The following is a 19055-nucleotide window of genomic DNA, read 5'->3' as shown; positions in this document are numbered from 1 at the left end:
CAATTCCCCCTTCAAGACAAAAAAAGTACTAAAAACAGTCACTTTTGCCTCTTTGAGCTGTATTGTGACCCCCTTAACATGCTTCAAAACTCACCAAACTGAACGCACAACATCAGGACTGGCAAACATTGCGATCTAAAAAAAAAAACCTAACCCCAAATCTCAAAATTGCGCTCTACTGCAATTTTTGAATAAAACGCAAAAAAAAACTGCTCCTCGGAAGAAAAAAATGACAAAACTGCCTGTAACTCCCACTGGGAAGGTCGGAGAGACATGAAACAAAAACCTCTATGTAGGTCTCACTTAGACCTACTTTTCATTAATTAATTTCCTCGGGCAAAAATCTACAGGAAGTTGGCAATTCCCCTTCAAGACAAAAAAAGTACTAAAAACAGTCACTTTTGCCTCTTTGAGCTGTATTGTGACCCCCTTAACATGCTTCAAAACTCACCAAACTGAACGCACACATCAGGACTGGCAAACATTGCGATCTAAAAACCCCAAATCTCAAAATTGCGCTCTACTGCAATTTTTTAATAAAACGCAAAAAAAACTGCTCCTCAGAAGAAAAAAATGACAAAACTGCCTGTAACTCCCACTGGGAAGGTCGGAGAGACATGAAACAAAAACCTCTATGTAGGTCTCACTTAGACCTACATTTCATTAATTGACAACCCCCAGCAAAAATCAACAGGAAGTTTGCTATTCCCCCTTCAAAACAATTTCTTTGTAAAAACCGGTCACCTTCCTTCAAAAACTATCTCCTCTGAGCGCGTTTCGCCTTCAAACTAACACAGGAGAGAGATTGAACCCTTGTGATTACAGTGACAGAAGCGCTTTTTTTCTAACTGCTCCGGTTTTGATTTTATGACCCATCAAAGACCCGCTGCGCTGATGCTGCTGCGCTGCTGTTTTTTTAAGATGGCTGCTTAAAAGCAGGAAGCACCAACGTGCCCACACAATACAGACAAGGTAGGTACACTAGACAAAAGTCTTGGGACACTTCAGACTAAAAGTAGACAAAAGTATTGGGACACTTAGGACTATCACTGGACAAAAGTATTGGGACATTTAGGACTAGCACCTGCCAAATATGCGGGCCCGACCAATGCTGCTTGCAGCTTTAATTATTATTATTATTATTATTACTATCACAATGGCATAATCTTATTTTTATATATTTTGTAACTACCTTTTGTTCAAATGTAATATTTCTTTCTTTTTTTTTAATGTGTATTGTCGGAGGCAGATATTTACATATATCCGAATTTAAGTTGTACTTCTTTCATTTATTAGTCATATTTGAAAACAGCTCGTCTTTTCCATTTAGTCTCTTGATGCTCTGTCAGCAAGCATACTATGTGTGATAACCTTGAGTTCTTTGGAATGTATTATGGCTAGGGAGACGTTGTGCTTTTGTTATGGCTAAGGAGGGGGAAGGAAAGAGAGGTTTTTGGCGTTGGGAAGACAGACCATTTTGGGTGTGCGCGATAGAAGGTTCTAGGGTTAGACTGGTCTCAATCAAAAAATGTATATTGGCAAAGCTTTGAGAATATACAAGAAAATACCTATTCTGTCTCTGGTGGTTTTTCAACTCAGCTTTAAGTGTCGGAAAAGAACTTGGGAGCGAATTGAGACTTGAATTCCCTGGGAGGAACAACTGGTCCAAAACGCAACAGTATTCAAGTAACATTGCAGCTATTAAGCAGTTTTATAATCCATGTTGAAAAATTATTAACATTTATTTTATTGTAATATACTTTCTTTAAATGATTGTGAATGTAAAATCTCAGCAATTTAGTATCAAAGTTTATTTATATAGCCCTTAATCAAAAAATTCACATATGCTCACATACGTACATAGGTACCTACGCTCCCACATACATGCACAAATACAGTACATATTTACCTACCTAATGTTCGTACAAAAAAGGAAAAAAATTAATTAAATTGTTATATGTATGCAGTGATTATACTATAAAATTATTTTCCATTAACTTCACCAGTTTTAGATTATTTTTATTCAAAATCGCCGAATTTTCACTTTTGCCGTTCAAATACTGAGAAGAGACGGTGCGGTGAACAGCAGCCAGTCGAGGCACGTCACTCAGTGCCTCAACATGGACGGACTCGGCTAACTGCCGGCTTGCTGTGCAATGAGACCGTATTGCTACATGAACTATATTATACATTTCCATAGTTTAGTTAGCTGAGGTATATAATGTACAGTGTATTTTGTCAACAACTGTATGTGTGTAACGTATTTCTTGTGCTGAGCGATCATAAAACGGCTGCAAAAGACGCACTGGCTGAGGCTCCAGTAGCCCCGCCTCCTGCACCCCCGCCGTAGAATTGTTATATCAACTAAAGCCCACACTTAAACTTTCCACGTGCAAGATTGAATCTATTTAAAAAAGTTATTTCATAGGAAGCCAAAAAGTGCAAAAACTATAATGTTGGTGTTGGAGGAGTTGTGAATGACTGCAGGGCCACAACATTAGGTACACCTGCAGACTGCAGGTGTACCTAATTCACAACTCCTCCAACACGAACATTATTGTTTTTGCACTTTTTGGCTTCTTATTAAATAACTTTTGTAACCTATTTTTATGGGCTTTCCTATTTGTGATGTTAAGTTCCTGTTATGCGCTGTTATACAGTATATGCCTTGAGCTCTTATTTTGAAGGCGCTAAGAGCGGACGTGACGACACGTTGGAGTGGAGCGGAGGTTTTTGAAAGAAGGTAAATAAAGTGGTCCTCGTGTAAACTGGAGCCTCCGTGTTTGTTATTTTGTAGTTTCATACAGTATAGGCGACATTTATAAACCCTCGGTTACACTTTTTTAAATAGATTCAATCTTGCACGTGGAAAGTTGAAGTGAGGGCTTTAGTTGATATAACACATCTGTTTAAAAAAAAAAAAAATTAAAGCTGCAAGCAGCGTTGTTCGGGCCCGCGTATTTGGCAGGTGCTAGTCCTAAGTGTCCCAATACTTTTGTCTACTTTTAGTCTGAAGTGTCCCAAGACTTTTGTCTAGTGTACCTACCTTGTCTGCATTGTGTGGGCACGTTGGTGCTTCCTGCTTTTGAGCAGCCATCTTAAAAAAAACAGCACCGCAGGAGCATAAGTGCAGCGGGTCTTTGAAGGGTCATAAAATCCAAACCGGAGCAGGTATCACAACTCTTTCGCCAACTTTTAATCAGAAGGGTTCAATCTCTCAGCTGTGTTAGTTTGAAGCCGAAACAACAAAGGCGCTCAGAGGAGATAATTTTTGAAGAAAGGTGACCGGTTTTTACAAAAATGTTGTGTTGAAGGGGGAATAGCAAAGTTCCTGTATATTTTTGCTGGGGGTTGTCAATTGATGAAATGTAGGTGTAAGTGAGACCTACGGAGAGGTTTTTGTTTCATGTCTCTGCGACCTTCCCGGTGGGAGTTACAGGCAGTTTTGGAAATTTTTTCTTCCGAGGAGCAGTTTTGTCTCCGTTTTATAAAAAAATTGCTGTAGAGCGCAATTTTTGAATTTGGGGTTAGGTTTTTTTATTAGATCACAGTTTTTGCCAGTCCTGATGTGTGCGTTCAGTTCGGTGAGTTTTGAAGCATGTTAAGGGGGTCTAATTACAGCTCAAAGAGGCAAAAGTGACTGTTTTTAGTACTTTTTTGTCTTGAAGGGGGAATTGCCAACTTCCTGTTGATTTTAGCCCGAGAATGTACCATTATGAAAGTTAGGTCTGAGTCAGACCTACATAGAGGATTTTGTTTCATGTCTCTCTGACCTTCCTAGTGGGAGTTACAGGCAGTCTAGTTTTTTTTTTTCTAGGGGGCGCTAGAGCGCAATTTTGATTTTTGCGGTTTGGTTTTTGTATTAAAAGACAATTTTCGCAGGTCCTGATGGGTGGGTCAAATTTGGTGAGTTTTGAAGCATGTTAAGTGGGTCAAATTAGTGCTCAAAGAGGCGGCGGAAGAATAATAAAGAATAATAATAATAATAAAGAATAAAACCTTAGAAATTCAATAGGTCCTTATGTCCCATTGCATAAGGACTCCCTGTGGGAGTCCTTATGCAATGGGCCATGGCGGGCCCTAATAAAAAATATATATATATAGCCCTTAATCACAAGTGTCTCAAAGGGCTGCTAGAATACATTGTTGTTAAATTGTGTTTATTCAACAATTTTATCAATTCGAATATATCATTGTATCAAATCTGTTATTCTCACCTTCAGCCATCATACACAGCTGATGATTAGTTTTTATTTCAATTAAATGATTATTCAGTTGGCTCTTTTAGAAGTCGTACCTCATTCTTTCTGTTATTAATACGAGCAACTAAAAAGAAAAAACATAAAAAATATCTTTTAATGGATGTTTATTGTTACATGGTGACGTCGAGGTCAATTTAAAAGGACACAAAGTGGAAAGGAGACGAAAAGAAAGTGGCGTTGAGCTAGCGGTATGTACAACGAAATACATAGATCTGCTTTAAAAACTATACCTTGATAAATACAGAACTTCATGGATCAATATTTGTAATAATAATAATAATAATAGGAAATATTGAAAATACTGTAGAGTTTCTTTTAAATAGATGCAAAGGATTTGTATAAAAGTGGAGCTCATTGGCTGATGTTGGACTTGAGATCAAAATATGTACACAACTTTACTACTCGGGGGCGAAAAAAATAGAAAATATCATTTGTTGGATTGCAAAAAAAACCCAAAAAAAAACGGAGGAAAAAGTTGAAAAAGAGTCAGGAGTCGACCTGCTGGTACATTCACATTAAGGCGTCTCTCATAAGGCCGACGTGGGCGCACTAATCAAACGCACCTCTGCGAGTTGGGCTGGGCGACGTCTTTCGGCCCAGTCGAGGCGTTCCCTGGAAGGGACAGGGACAGGGACAGGGACACATTATTAATGGCAACCCAGGAAGGTTCAAAGATCCAATGAAAGAATAAAAATGCGAGGACTCACTGGTGACTGAGCTTTGGAGAAGTTGACGTGTGCGTAGAGCAGGACCGCGATGTCCTTGTGTCCCGCCTCCAGAGAGATGGACAGAGCGTTACTCTCATCCTGGAGCAGATAAATCAATCAGAGCATTGATTACGAATCAATCGTATTATATCAATAAAGTAGAAGAAATTCCCCCACCAATGTCAGAGAGTATACTTTCCTTACATTTCAATCAATCAATCATCGTATTATATCAATAAAGTAGAAGAAATTCCCCCACCAATGTCAGAGAGTATACTTTCCTTACATTTCAATCAATCAATCATCGTATTGTATCAATAAAGTAGAAGAAATTCCCCCACCAATGTCAGAGAGTATACTTTCCTTACATTTCAATCAATCAATCATCGTATTATATCAATAAAGTAGAAGAAATTCCCCCACCAATGTCAGAGAGTATACTTTCCTTACATTTCAATCAATCAATCGTCGTATTATATCAATAAAGTAGAAGAAATTCCCCCACCAATGTCAGAGAGTATACTTTCCTTACATTTCAATCAATCAATCATCGTATTATATCAATAAAGTAGAAGAAATTCCCCCACCAATGTCAGAGAGTATACTTTCCGTACATTTCAATCAATCAATCATCGTATTATATCAATAAAGTAGAAGAAATTCCTCCACCAATGTCAGAGAGTATACTTTCCTTACATTTCAATCAATCAATCGTCGTATTATATCAATAAAGTAGAAGAAATTCCCCCACCAATGTCAGAGAGTATACTTTCCTTACATTTCAATCAATCAATCGTCGTATTATATCAATAAAGTAGAAGAAATTCCCCCACCAATGTCAGAGAGTATACTTTCCTTACATTTCAATCAATCAATCATCGTATTATATCAATAAAGTAGAAGAAATTCCCCCACCAATGTCAGAGAGTATACTTTCCTTACATTTCAATCAATCAATCATCGTATTATATCAATAAAGTAGAAGAAATTCCCCCACCAATGTCAGAGAGTATACTTTCCTTACATTTCAATCAATCAATCATCGTATTATATCAATAAAGTAGAAGAAATTCCCCCACCAATGTCAGAGAGTATACTTTCCTTACATTTCAATCAATCAATCATCGTATTATATCAATAAAGTAGAAGAAATTCCCCCACCAATGTCAGAGAGTATACTTTCCTTACATTTCAATCAATCAATCGTCGTATTATATCAATAAAGTAGAAGAAATTCCCCCACCAATGTCAGAGAGTATACTTTCCTTACATTTCAATCAATCAATCATCGTATTATATCAATAAAGTAGAAGAAATTCCCCCACCAATGTCAGAGAGTATACTTTTCTTACATTTCAATCAATCAATCATCGTATTATATCAATAAAGTAGAAGAAATTCCCCCACCAATGTCAGAGAGTATACTTTCCTTACATTTCAATCAATCAATCATCGTATTATATCTATAAAGTAGAAGAAATTCCCCCACCAATGTCAGAGTATACTTTCCTTACATTTCAATCAATCAATCATCGTATTATATCTATAAAGTAGAAGAAATTCCCCCACCAATGTCAGAGAGTATACTTTCCTTACATTTCAATCAATCAATCATCGTATTATATCAATAAAGTAGAAGAAATTCCCCCACCAATGTCAAGAGAGTATACTTTCCTTACATTTCAATCAATCAATCATCGTATTATATCAATAAAGTAGAAGAAATTCCCCCACCAATGTCAGAGAGTATACTTTCCTTACATTTCAATCAATCAATCATCGTATTATATCAATAAAGTAGAAGAAATTCCCCCACCAATGTCAGAGAGTATACTTTCCTTACATTTCAATCAATCAATCATCGTATTATATCAATAAAGTAGAAGAAATTCCCCCACCAATGTCAGAGAGTATACTTTCCTTACATTTCAATCAATCAATCATCGTATTATATCAATAAAGTAGAAGAAATTCCCCCACCAATGTCAGAGAGTATACTTTCCTTACATTTCAATCAATCAATCATCGTATTATATCAATAAAGTAGAAGAAATTCCCCCACCAATGTCAGAGAGTATACTTTCCTTACATTTCAATCAATCAATCATCGTATTATATCAATAAAGTAGAAGAAATTCCCCCACCAATGTCAGAGAGTATACTTTCCTTACATTTCAATCAATCAATCATCGTATTATATCAATAAAGTAGAAGAAATTCCCCCACCAATGTCAGAGAGTATACTTTCCTTACATTTCAATCAATCAATCATCGTATTATATCAATAAAGTAGAAGAAATTCCCCCACCAATGTCAGAGAGTATACTTTCCTTACATTTCAATCAATCAATCGTCGTATTATATCAATAAAGTAGAAGAAATTCCCCCACCAATGTCAGAGAGTATACTTTCCTTACATTTCAATCAATCAATCGTCGTATTATATCAATAAAGTAGAAGAAATTCCCCCACCAATGTCAGAGAGTATACTTTCCTTACATTTCAATCAATCAATCGTCGTATTATATCAATAAAGTAGAAGAAATTCCCCCACCAATGTCAGAGAGTATACTTTCCTTACATTTCAATCAATCAATCATCGTATTATATCAATAAAGTAGAAGAAATTCCCCCACCAATGTCAGAGAGTATACTTTCCTTACATTTCAATCAATCAATCATCGTATTATATCAATAAAGTAGAAGAAATTCCCCCACCAATGTCAGAGAGTATACTTTCCTTACATTTCAATCAATCAATCATCGTATTATATCAATAAAGTAGAAGAAATTCCCCCACCAATGTCAGAGAGTATACTTTCCTTACATTTCAATCAATCAATCAATCAATCATCGTATTATATCAATAAAGTAGAAGAAATTCCCCCACCAATGTCAGAGAGTATACTTTCCTTACATTTCAATCAATCAATCATCGTATTATATCAATAAAGTAGAAGAAATTCCCCCACCAATGTCAGAGAGTATACTTTCCTTACATTTCAATCAATCAATCATCGTATTATATCAATAAAGTAGAAGAAATTCCCCCACCAATGTCAGAGAGTATACTTTCCTTACATTTCAATCAATCAATCATCGTATTATATCAATAAAGTAGAAGAAATTCCCCCACCAATGTCAGAGAGTATACTTTCCTTACATTTCAATCAATCAATCATCGTATTATATCAATAAAGTAGAAGAAATTCCCCCACCAATGTCAGAGAGTATACTTTCCTTACATTTCAATCAATCAATCAATGTTTACTTATATAGGCCTAAATCACCAATGTCTCAAAGGGCTGCACAAGCCACAACCACATCCTCGGCTCAGATCCCACATCAGGGCAAGGAAAAACTCAACCCAATGGGACAATGAGAAACCTTGGAGAGGACCGCAGATGTGGGGAACCCCCCCCTAGGGCGACTGGTGCAATGGACGTCGAGTGGATCTAGTTAATAGTGTGAGAGTCCAGTCCATAGTAGATCTAACATAATAGTGAGAGTCCAGTCCATAGTGGATCTAACATAATAGTGAGAGTCCAGTCCATAGTGGATCTAACATAATAGTGAGAGTCCAGTCCATAGTGGATCTAACATAATAGTGTGAGAGTCCAGTCCATAGTGGATCTAACATAATAGTGTGAGAGTCCAGTCCATAGTGGATCTAACATAATAGTAAGAGTCCAGTCCATAGTGGATCTAACATAATAGTGTGAGAGTCCAGTCCATAGTGGATCTAACATAATAGTGAGAGTCCAGTCCATAGTGGATCTAACATGATAGTGAGAGTCCAGTCCATAGTGGATCTAACATAATAGTGAGAGTCCAGTTCATAGTGGATCTAACATAATATTGTGAGAGTCCAGTCCATAGTGGATCTAACATAATATTGTGAGAGTCCAGTCCATAGTGGATCTAACATAATAGTGTGAGAGTCCAGTCCATAGTGGATCTAACATAATAGTGAGAGTCCAGTCCATAGTGGATCTAACATAATAGTGTGAGAGTCCAGTCCATAGTGGATCTAACATAATAGTGTGAGAGTCCAGTCCATAGTGGATCTAACATAATAGTGAGAGTCCAGTCCATAGTGGATCTAACATAATAGTGTGAGAGTCCAGTCCATAGTGGATCTAACATAATAGTGTGAGAGTCCAGTCCATAGTGGATCTAACATAATAGTGAGAGTCCAGTCCATAGTGGATCTAACATAATAGTGTGAGAGTCCAGTCCATAGTGGATCTAACATAATAGTGTGAGAGTCCAGTCCATAGTGGATCTAACATAATAGTGAGAGTCCAGTCCATAGTGGATCTAACATAATAGTGTGAGAGTCCAGTCCATAGTGGATCTAACATAATAGTGTGAGAGTCCAGTCCATAGTGGATCTAACATAATAGTGAGAGTCCAGTCCATAGTGGATCTAACATAATAGTGTGAGAGTCCAGTCCATAGTGGATCTAACATAATAGTGATAGTCCAGTCCATAGTGGATCTAACATAATAGTGAGAGTCCAGTCCATAGTGGATCTAACATGATAGTGAGAGTCCAGTCCATAGTGGATCTAACATGATAGTGTGAGAGTCCAGTCCATAGTGGATCTAATATAATAGTGGGAGTCCAGTCCATAGTGGATCTAACATAATAGTGAGAGAGTCCAGTCCATAGTGGATCTAACATAATAGTGAGAGTCCAGTCCATAGTGGATCTAACATAATAGTGAGAGTCCAGTCCATTGCTGGCATAATTTTTTTTTTTTTTTTTTTTTTAAATGCTGAAAATGAGGATAAATTGAAACATTATCACTAAAGTTTATTATACACTTTTAGTATTAAACTCAATTTTATAACTTTATCGCAAATAAAACAAATTACAAAAAAATACTGAATTAAAAATAAATGAATATAAACGTAAAATACGTTTTATATAAATTAAGAAATAGCTGGAAAATGTAAAAACATTTATCATGAACAATTTAATGAACATTTGTTTCTTGCTTTATAGTTATACTTTAAAAAAAATACTTTGTTCTCAAAAATATATATTTTTAATTCTTTAAAAACATGTTTACTTAAATGTGTAAATTCTGTATTTTTTTGCTCAATTCCTTTAAATTGTTCTTAAATTTCACTGAAAAGTATTCTACATTAACTACTTAATTAATTAAATGCTATTTTTTGCTCAACTCTACACTGAATTACAGGTAAAAGCCAGTAAATTAGAATATTTTGAAAAACTTGATTTATTTCAGTAATTGCATTCAAAAGGTGTAACTTGTACATTATATTTATTCATTGCACACAGACTGATGCATTCAAATGTTTATCTCATTTAATTTTGATGATTTGAAGTGGCAACAAATGAAAATCCAAAATTCCGTGTGTCACAAAATTAGAATATTACTTAAGGCTAATACAAAAAAGGGATTTTTAGAAATGTTGGCCAACTGAAAAGTATGAAAATGAAAAATATGAGCATGTACAATACTCAATACTTGGTTGGAGCTCCTTTTGCCTCAATTACTGCGTTAATGCGGCCTGGCATGGAGTCGATGAGTTTCTGGCACTGCTCAGGTGTTATGAGAGCCCAGGTTGCTCTGATAGTGGCCTTCAACTCTTCTGCGTTTTTGGGTCTGGCATTCTGCATCTTCCTTTTCACAATACCCCACAGATTTTCTATGGGGCTAAGGTCAGGGGAGTTGGCGGGCCAATTTAGAACAGAAATACCATGGTCCGTAAACCAGGCACGGGTAGATTTTGCGCTGTGTGCAGGCGCCAAGTCCTGTTGGAACTTGAAATCTCCATCTCCATAGAGCAGGTCAGCAGCAGGAAGCATGAAGTGCTCTAAAACTTGCTGGTAGACGGCTGCGTTGACCCTGGATCTCAGGAAACAGAGTGGACCGACACCAGCAGATGACATGGCACCCCAAACCATCACCCAACCATGCAAATTTTGCATTTCCTTTGGAAATCGAGGTCCCAGAGTCTGGAGGAAGACAGGAGAGGCACAGGATCCACGTTGCCTGAAGTCTAGTGTAAAGTTTCCACCATCAGTGATGGTTTGGGGTGCCATGTCATCTGCTGGTGTCGGTCCACTCTGTTTCCTGAGATCCAGGGTCAACGCAGCCGTCTACCAGCAAGTTTTAGAGCACTTCATGCTTCCTGCTGCTGACCTGCTCTATGGAGATGGAGATTTCAAGTTCCAACAGGACTTGGCGCCTGCACACAGCGCAAAATCTACCCGTGCCTGGTTTACGGACCATGGTATTTCTGTTCTAAATTGGCCCGCCAACTCCCCTGACCTTAGCCCCATAGAAAATCTGTGGGGTATTGTGAAAAGGAAGATGCAGAATGCCAGACCCAAAAACGCAGAAGAGTTGAAGGCCACTATCAGAGCAACCTGGGCTCTCATAACACCTGAGCAGTGCCAGAAACTCATCGACTCCATGCCACGCCGCATTAACGCAGTAATTGAGGCAAAAGGAGCTCCAACCAAGTATTGAGTATTGTACATGCTCATATTTTTCATTTTCATACTTTTCAGTTGGCCAACATTTCTAAAAATCCCTTTTTTGTATTAGCCTTAAGTAATGTTCTAATTTTGTGACACACGGAATTTTGGATTTTCATTTGTTGCCACTTCAAATCATCAAAATTAAATGAAATAAACATTTGAATGCATCAGTCTGTGTGCAATGAATAAATATAATGTACAAGTTACACCTTTTGAATGCAATTACTGAAATAAATCAAGTTTTTCAAAATATTCTAATTTACTGGCTTTTACCTGTATAATTAGATTTCGTGCTGTAAATGAGCTCAAACTATATAATTGAATAATCACATACATTTTCAACTTTTTTTGCCCAAATCTTGTATACATTTAACCATGTATTTTTATAATAATTATTGTATTATAACTATTTTTCGGCTCCAAACAAATAAAGTATGATTGACCACATTTAGAGAAATATTTTTTCCCTTTACAATTTCTGGAAAAAAAAAGTAGTGTTGAAACAGTAGTGGAGTACGTGTCGGACAAGTATTATATATTAGAATATTTCAAAAGTGATGACGCGGCGTTGTTGACTCACGCTGTCGCTGAGCGTGGCGTCGCAGTCGGGCTGTGCCAGCAGCAGCTTGACGATCTCCACGTGCCCGTGCTCGCTGGCGCACATCAGCGCCGTGGAGCCCTCATCGTCCTGCACGTTGACGTCGGCGCCGTGAGCCAGCAAGGCGCGGACCATATCCATCCTGCCGTGGCTGACCGCCAGCATCAGACCCGTCTGACCCGCCTGCAGGACCCAACACACTCGTTAGGAACTTGAATACATCCCCAAATGGGACATTTTGTGCCATTCGGACTTTTTGTCAAATTTACATGATAATCTTTTTTTTAAAGGACTAATTATACTTTGTCATATTCCTGAAATTAGCCTAAAATTATATTTTAAATACAATCTTTTGTGTTTACATTTCAATTCAAATGACTGGCTTTCAATGATGCAGTTTTACATTTGTCCACCAGATGGTGCTATTTTCTCCCAAATGTTAACGTTATAAACTTCAGTAAATCCTAAAAAGGGACATTTTATTCCATTCAGATCCATCCATCCATCCATCTTCTTCCGCTTATCCGAGGTCGGGTCGCGGGGGCAGCAGCCTAAGCAGGGAAGCCCAGACTTCCCTCTCCCCAGCCACTTCGTCCAGCTCCTCCCGGGGGATCCCGAGGCGTTCCCAGGCCAGCCGGGAGACATAGTCTTCCCAACGTGTCCTGGGTCTTCCCCGTGGCCTCCTACCGGTCGGACGTGCCCGAAACACCCTCCTAGGGAGGCGTTCGGGTGGCATCCTGACCAGATGCCCGAACCACCTCATCTGGCTCCTCTCCATGTGGAGGAGCAGCGGCTTTACTTTGAGCTCCCCCCGAATGACAGAGCTTCTCACCCTATCTCTAAGGGAGAGCCCCGCCACCCGGCGGAGGAAACTCATTTCGGCCGCTTGTACCCGTGATCTTGTCCTTTCGGTCATGACCCAAAGCTCATGACCATAGGTGACGATGGGAACGTAGATTGACCGGTAAATCGAGAGCTTTGCCTTCCGGCTCAGCTCCTTCTTCACCACAACGGATCGATACAGCGTCCGCATTACTGAAGACGCCGCACCGATCCGCCTGTCGATCTCACCATCCACTCTTCCCCCACTCGTGAACAAGACTCCGAGGTACTTGAACTCCTCCACTTGGGGCAAGATCTCCTCCCCAACCCGGAGATGGCACTCCACCCTTTTCCGGGAGAGAACCATGGACTCGGACTTGGAGGTGCTGATTCCCATCCCAGTCGCTTCACACTCGGCTGCGAACCGATCCAGTGAGAGCTGAAGATCTTGGCCGGAGGAAGCCATCAGGACCACATCATCTGCAAATAGCAGTGACCTAATCCTGCAGCCACCAAACCAGATCCCCTCAACGCCCTGACTGCGCCTAGAAATTCTGTCCATAAAGGTTATGAACAGAATCGGTGACAAAGGGCAGCCTTGGCGGAGACCAACCCTCACTGGAAACGTGTCCGACTTACTGCCGGCAATGCGGACCAAGCTCTGACACTGATCATACAGGGAGCGGACTGCCACAATAAGACAGTCCGTTACCCCATACTCTCTGAGCACTCTCCACAGGACTTCCCGGGGTACACGGTCGAATGCCTTCTCCAAGTCCACAAAGCACATGTAGACTGGTTGGGCAAACTCCCATGCACCCTCAAGGACCCTGCCCAGAGTATAGAGCTGGTCCACAGTTCCACGACCAGGACAAAAACCACACTGTTCCTCCTGAATCCGATGTTCGACTATCCGGCGTAGCCTCCTCTCCAGTACACCTGAATAGACCTTACCGGGAAGGCTGAGGAGTGTGATCCCACGATAGTTGGAACACACCCTCCGGTTCCCCTTCTTAAAGAGAGGAACCACCACCCCGGTCTGCCAATCCAGAGGTACCGCCCCCGATGTCCACGCGATGTTGCAGAGTCTTGTCAACCAAGACAGCCCCACAACATCCAGAGCCTTAAGGAACTCCGGGCGGATCTCATCCACCCCCGGGGCCTTGCCACCGAGGAGCTTTTTAACTACCTCGGCAACCTCAGCCCCAGAAATAGGAGAGCCCACCACAGAATTCCCCAGGCCCTGCTTCCTCATAGGAAGACCTGCTGGTAGGATTGAGGAGGTCTTCGAAGTATTCCCTCCACCGATCCACAACATCCGCAGTCGAGGTCAGCAGAGCACCATCCCCACCATACACGGTGTTGACACTGCACTGCTTCCCCTTCCCGAGGCGGCGGATGGTGGTCCAGAATTGCTTCGAAGCCGTCCGGAAGTCTTTTTCCATGGCCTCCCCGAACTCCTCCCATGTCCGAGTTTTTGCCTCCGCGACCGCTGAAGCCGCACACCGCTTGGCCTGTCGGTACCTGTCTGCTGCCTCAGGAGTCCCATGAGCCAAAAGAACCCGATAGGACTCCTTCTTCAGCTTGACGGCATCCCTCACCGCCGGCGTCCACCAACGGGTTCTAGGATTACCGCCACGACAAGCACCAACTACCTTGCGGCCACAGCTCCAATCGGCCGCCTCGACAATAGAGGTACGGAACATTGTCCACTCGGACTCAATGTCCAGCACCTCCCTCGTGACATGTTCAAAGTTCTTCCGGAGGTGGGAATTGAAACTCTCTCTGACAGGAGACTCCTTCCCAGCAAACCCTCACAATGCGTTTGGGCCTGCCAGGTCTGTCCGGCATCCTCCCCCACCATCGCAGCCAATTCACCACCAGGTGAGTTGGCTGATTATATATTATATTTTAAAATCACTAATACTACTTTGTAATCTTCCCGAAATTGGCACAAAATGATAATTAAAATGACATTTTTATTCCCACATTTATCTCAAATACAATATTTTGTGTTTACATTACAAACTGAATGACTGGCTTTCAATGATGCATTTTTACATTTGTCCACCAGATGGTGCTACTTTCTCCTAATCAAAGCATGCAGCAAAATGTCACCTTTTACCGTTTTCTACGGAAATTATGTGTTGCAATTAGGTTTTTTTTTTGACAAACGTTTGTACGGGGCATAAAATGAGGGGTGTTATTACTTGTTTAGAAAAAAAAAGAAAAAAAAGTGGGATTACGTTAAACTGCACTTCCATGGATTACAAATCGCAAATATTATTTGACATGTGCATATCATGCAGAAATCCTTTTGAAAAATGTATTTGTTTATAGTAGGGGAACATATTTAAATACATTTATAGCTGTTTTTGGGAAGTGGACATTTATTTGAGTGTCATTTTTGTTTAAGCAAAAATAATATGCATAATCCAAACAATGTTGCAGCCAATCATTGACCAAGCTCAGTGCTTAATAATTAGACATATTCATTAAAAAAAAATTTTTTTCCATTTTTAAAAAATGATGTAAAAATGATGTCATTCAAGAGGGTTAAATCCCTCAAATGTACTCTGCTTTTAAAGATCTACTGCAAAAATCCTTGTCAAAGATGCTATTTTTTGACATGCGTACTATGTTTTTAAAAAATATACTGCAAACATCTTTGTCAAAGATCCTTTTTTTGACCTGAGTACTCTGTTTTTAAAGATTTACTGCAAAAATCCTTGTAAAAGATCCTTTTTTTGACATGAGTACCGTATTTTCCGCACCATAAGGCGCCCTGGGTTATAAGCCGCGCCTTCAATGAACGGCATATTTCAAAACTTTGTCCACCTATAAGCCGCCCCGTGTTGTAAGCCGCATCTAACTGCGCTAAAGGAATGTCAAAAAAACAGTCAGATAGGTCAGTCAAACTTTAATAATATATTAAAACCAGCGTGATGTGGGCGCGCATGGAGTCGTATATCAACATGGACGGAGCTGCGTGAAAAAAGCCACCCGGCCTCTTCGCGTAAACTTAAACTTACCTTAACCACTCGCTCATCTTTTCTTCATCCATCCCTTCGAGTTAGCTTTTATGATGACGCCGGCTGGAAAGGTCTCTTTTGGCAAGGTCTTCCTTTTGAATATCACCATGGGTGGAAGTTTCTGGCCATTAGCATGGCAAGCTAGAACCACAGTGAAGGATGACTTCTCATTCCCTGTGGTGCGAATATTCACCGTACGTGCTCCCGTTGTATCCACAGTGCGGTTCACAGGAATATCAGTTGCTGTGAAATAGTAATCCGTGTGCGGATGGAGAGATTGCGTCTTTTCATGAACCGGATCCCTGTCGCTTAGTAGGAGCCATTTTGTGGTCTTTACAGATGTAAACACACAAAGGAAATGAAACGTACGGTAATATCCGCGCGCTTTTTCTTCTTCTACGCGGGCGGGTGGTTGCTTACAGTAGAAGAAGAAGCGCTTCCTGTTCTATGGGGGCGGGTGCTTACCTTGGCGGTTGCTTGCGTAGAAGAAGAAGCGCTTCCTGTTCTACGGGGAAAAAAGATGGCGGCTGTTTACCGTAGTTGCGAGATCGAAACTTTATGAAAATGAATCGTAATATTAATCCATATATAAAGCGCACCGGGTTATAAGGCGCACTTGTCAGCTTTTGAGAAAATTTGTGGTTTTTAGGTGCGCCTTATAGTGCGGAAAATACGGTACTCTGGTTTTAAAAATCTACTACAAAAATCTTTGTCAAAGATCCTTTTTTTGACATGAGTACTGTGTTTTTTAAAAATCTACTGCAAAAATATTTGTCAAATATCCTACGATAACAGTTTTAAAAAGACTTACTCTTTTATTAGATTTCTTTTACAGCAGTTTTGGTTGATTTTTTTTTTTTCTTTTTTTACAGCAGTTTTGGGTAATTTTTGGTCATTGGACTTGAAAAGAAGTCTGCATTAAAATACAAACCCCGTTTCCATATGAGTTGGGAAATTGTGTTAGATGTAAATATAAACGGAATACAATGATTTGCAAATCCTTTTCAACCCATATTCAGTTGAATATGCTACAAAGACAACATATTTGATGTTCAAACTCAAACTTTATTTTTTTTTTTGCAAATAATAATTAACTTAGAATTTCATGGCTGCAACACGTACCAAAGTAGTTTGGAAAGGGCCTTTCCTTTTAACAACACTCAATAAACGATTGGGAACGGAGGAAACTAATTGTTGAAGCTTTGAAAGTGGAATTCTTTCCCATTCTTGTTTTATGTAGAGCTTCAGTCGTTCAACAGTCCGGGGGTATTTTACGCTTCATAATGCGCCACACATTTTCGATGGGAGACAGGTCTGGACTGCAGGCGGGGCCAGGAAAGTACCCGCACTCTTTTTTTAACGAAGCCACGCTGTTGTAACACGTGCTGAATGTGGCTTGGCATTGTCTTGCTGAAATAAGCAGGGGCGTCCATGAAAAAGACGGCGCTTCGATGGCAGCATATGTTGTTCCAAAACCTGTATGTACCTTTCAGCATTAATGGTGCCTTCACATATGTGTAAGTTACCCATGCCTTGGGCACTAATGCACCCCCATACCATCACACATGCTGGCTTTTCAACTTTGCGTCAGATGGTTCGCTTCCCCTTTGGTCCGGATGACACGATGTCGAATATTTCCAAAAACTATTTGGAAATGTGAACTCGTCAGACCACAGAACACTTTCCCACTTTGCATGAGTCCATCTTAGATGATCTCGGGCCCAGAGAAGCCGGCGGCGTTTCTGGGTGTTGTTGATAAATGGCTTTGGCTTTGCATAGTAGAGCTTTAACTTGCACTTACAGATGTAGCGACCAACTGTATTTAGCGGCAGTGGTTTTCTGAAGTGTTCCTGAGCCCATGTGGTGATATCCTTTAGAGATTGATGAGGGTTTTTGATACAGTGCCGTCTGAGGGATCGAAGGTCACGGTTTCCGGCCATGCCGCTTACGTGGAGTGATTTCTCCAGATTCTCTGAACCTTTTGATGATATTATGGACCGTAGATGTTGAAATCCCTAAATTTCTTGCAATTGCACTTTGAGAAACGTTGTTCTTAAACTGTTCGAATATTTGCTCACGCAGTTGTGGACAAAGGGGTGTACCTCGCCCCATCCTTTCTTGTGAAAGACTGAGCATTTTTTTGGGAAGCTGTTTTTATACCCAATCATGGCACCCACCTGTTCCCAATTAGCCTGCACACCTGTGGGATGTTCCAAATAAGTGTTTGATGAGCATTCCTCAACTTTATCAGTATTTATTGCCACCTTTCCCAACTTCTTTGTCACGTGTTGCTGGCATCAAATTCTAAAGTTAATGATTATTTGAACAAGTTTATGAGTTTGAACATCAAATATGTTGTCTTTGTAGCATATTCAACTGAATATGGCTTGAAAAGGATTTGCAAATAATTGTATTCCGTTTATATTTACATCTAACACCATTTCCCAACTCATATGGAAACGGGGTTCGTATAATTATTTCTGTTTTTCCACCAGCAGGTGGTGCCACAACACAGCACAGTTCTGGCTAATAAAGCAGCAACACAGTGGCCACCCTTGTGCCCCGCCACTGACCTTTGACCCCGGGGGCGGGGGGGAGAGAGACAGTTTCCACACCCACCTGACTGGCTCGGGCGTTGACGTCGCCTTTGCTGAAGAGCTCCTCCACGATCTGCATGTCTTTGGGCGTTTCCACGGCAGCCAGCGCGGCCAGCATGATGGGTGTGTAGCCCGCCTTGTTCTGCTGGTTGACGTTACACACGTCTAACACACACACACACACACACACACACACACACACACACACACACGGTCATGAAACGCTGTCTTTGAAAGTACACACGCTTCCTTCCGTCAATCACTGATTGTGGCCCTGCCTCTGTCTTATAAAGGATCTTTGCAGGGCTGCACACAAAAGAGCTAAAAGCCTTTGAAGCCCTGTTGGACTGAGTGTCATGTGACCTCTAGTGTCATGTGACCTCTAGTGTCATGTGACCTCTAGTGTCATGTGACCTCTAGTGTCATGTGACCTCTAGTGTCATGTGACCTCTAGTCGACCCACCTGTTGGAGAGTGTCATGTGACCTCTAGTGTCATGTGACCTCTAGTGTCATGTG

The 19055-nt window shown here is 40.4% G+C and overlaps 1 protein-coding gene across 2 annotated transcripts in view; it reads right to left on the bottom strand.

The window, feature by feature from the left end:
- Nucleotides 1-4349: 4349 nt before the first annotated feature.
- kank1a (KN motif and ankyrin repeat domains 1a) overlaps nt 4350-19055 on the bottom strand; it is a 135130-nt gene continuing 120424 nt past the window's right edge. For both annotated transcript variants that reach the window (XM_061931810.1, XM_061931801.1), the window contains exons 9-12: nt 18561-18703; nt 12070-12270; nt 4970-5068; nt 4350-4874 (exon numbers count right to left, since the gene is read on the bottom strand). In XM_061931810.1, coding sequence (XP_061787794.1) covers nt 4812-4874; nt 4970-5068; nt 12070-12270; nt 18561-18703 — 506 coding nt within the window. In that variant the 3' untranslated portion in view covers nt 4350-4811. The remainder of the gene's footprint in view (nt 4875-4969; nt 5069-12069; nt 12271-18560; nt 18704-19055) is intronic.

The sequence above is a fragment of the Nerophis lumbriciformis genome, linkage group LG03 (genome assembly GCF_033978685.3).
Source record: "Nerophis lumbriciformis linkage group LG03, RoL_Nlum_v2.1, whole genome shotgun sequence".
In the NCBI taxonomy this organism is placed as follows: Eukaryota; Metazoa; Chordata; class Actinopteri; order Syngnathiformes; family Syngnathidae; genus Nerophis; species Nerophis lumbriciformis.
The sequence above is the reverse complement of the archived record's forward strand: the minus strand, read 5'-3'. Positions and strand labels throughout refer to the sequence as shown.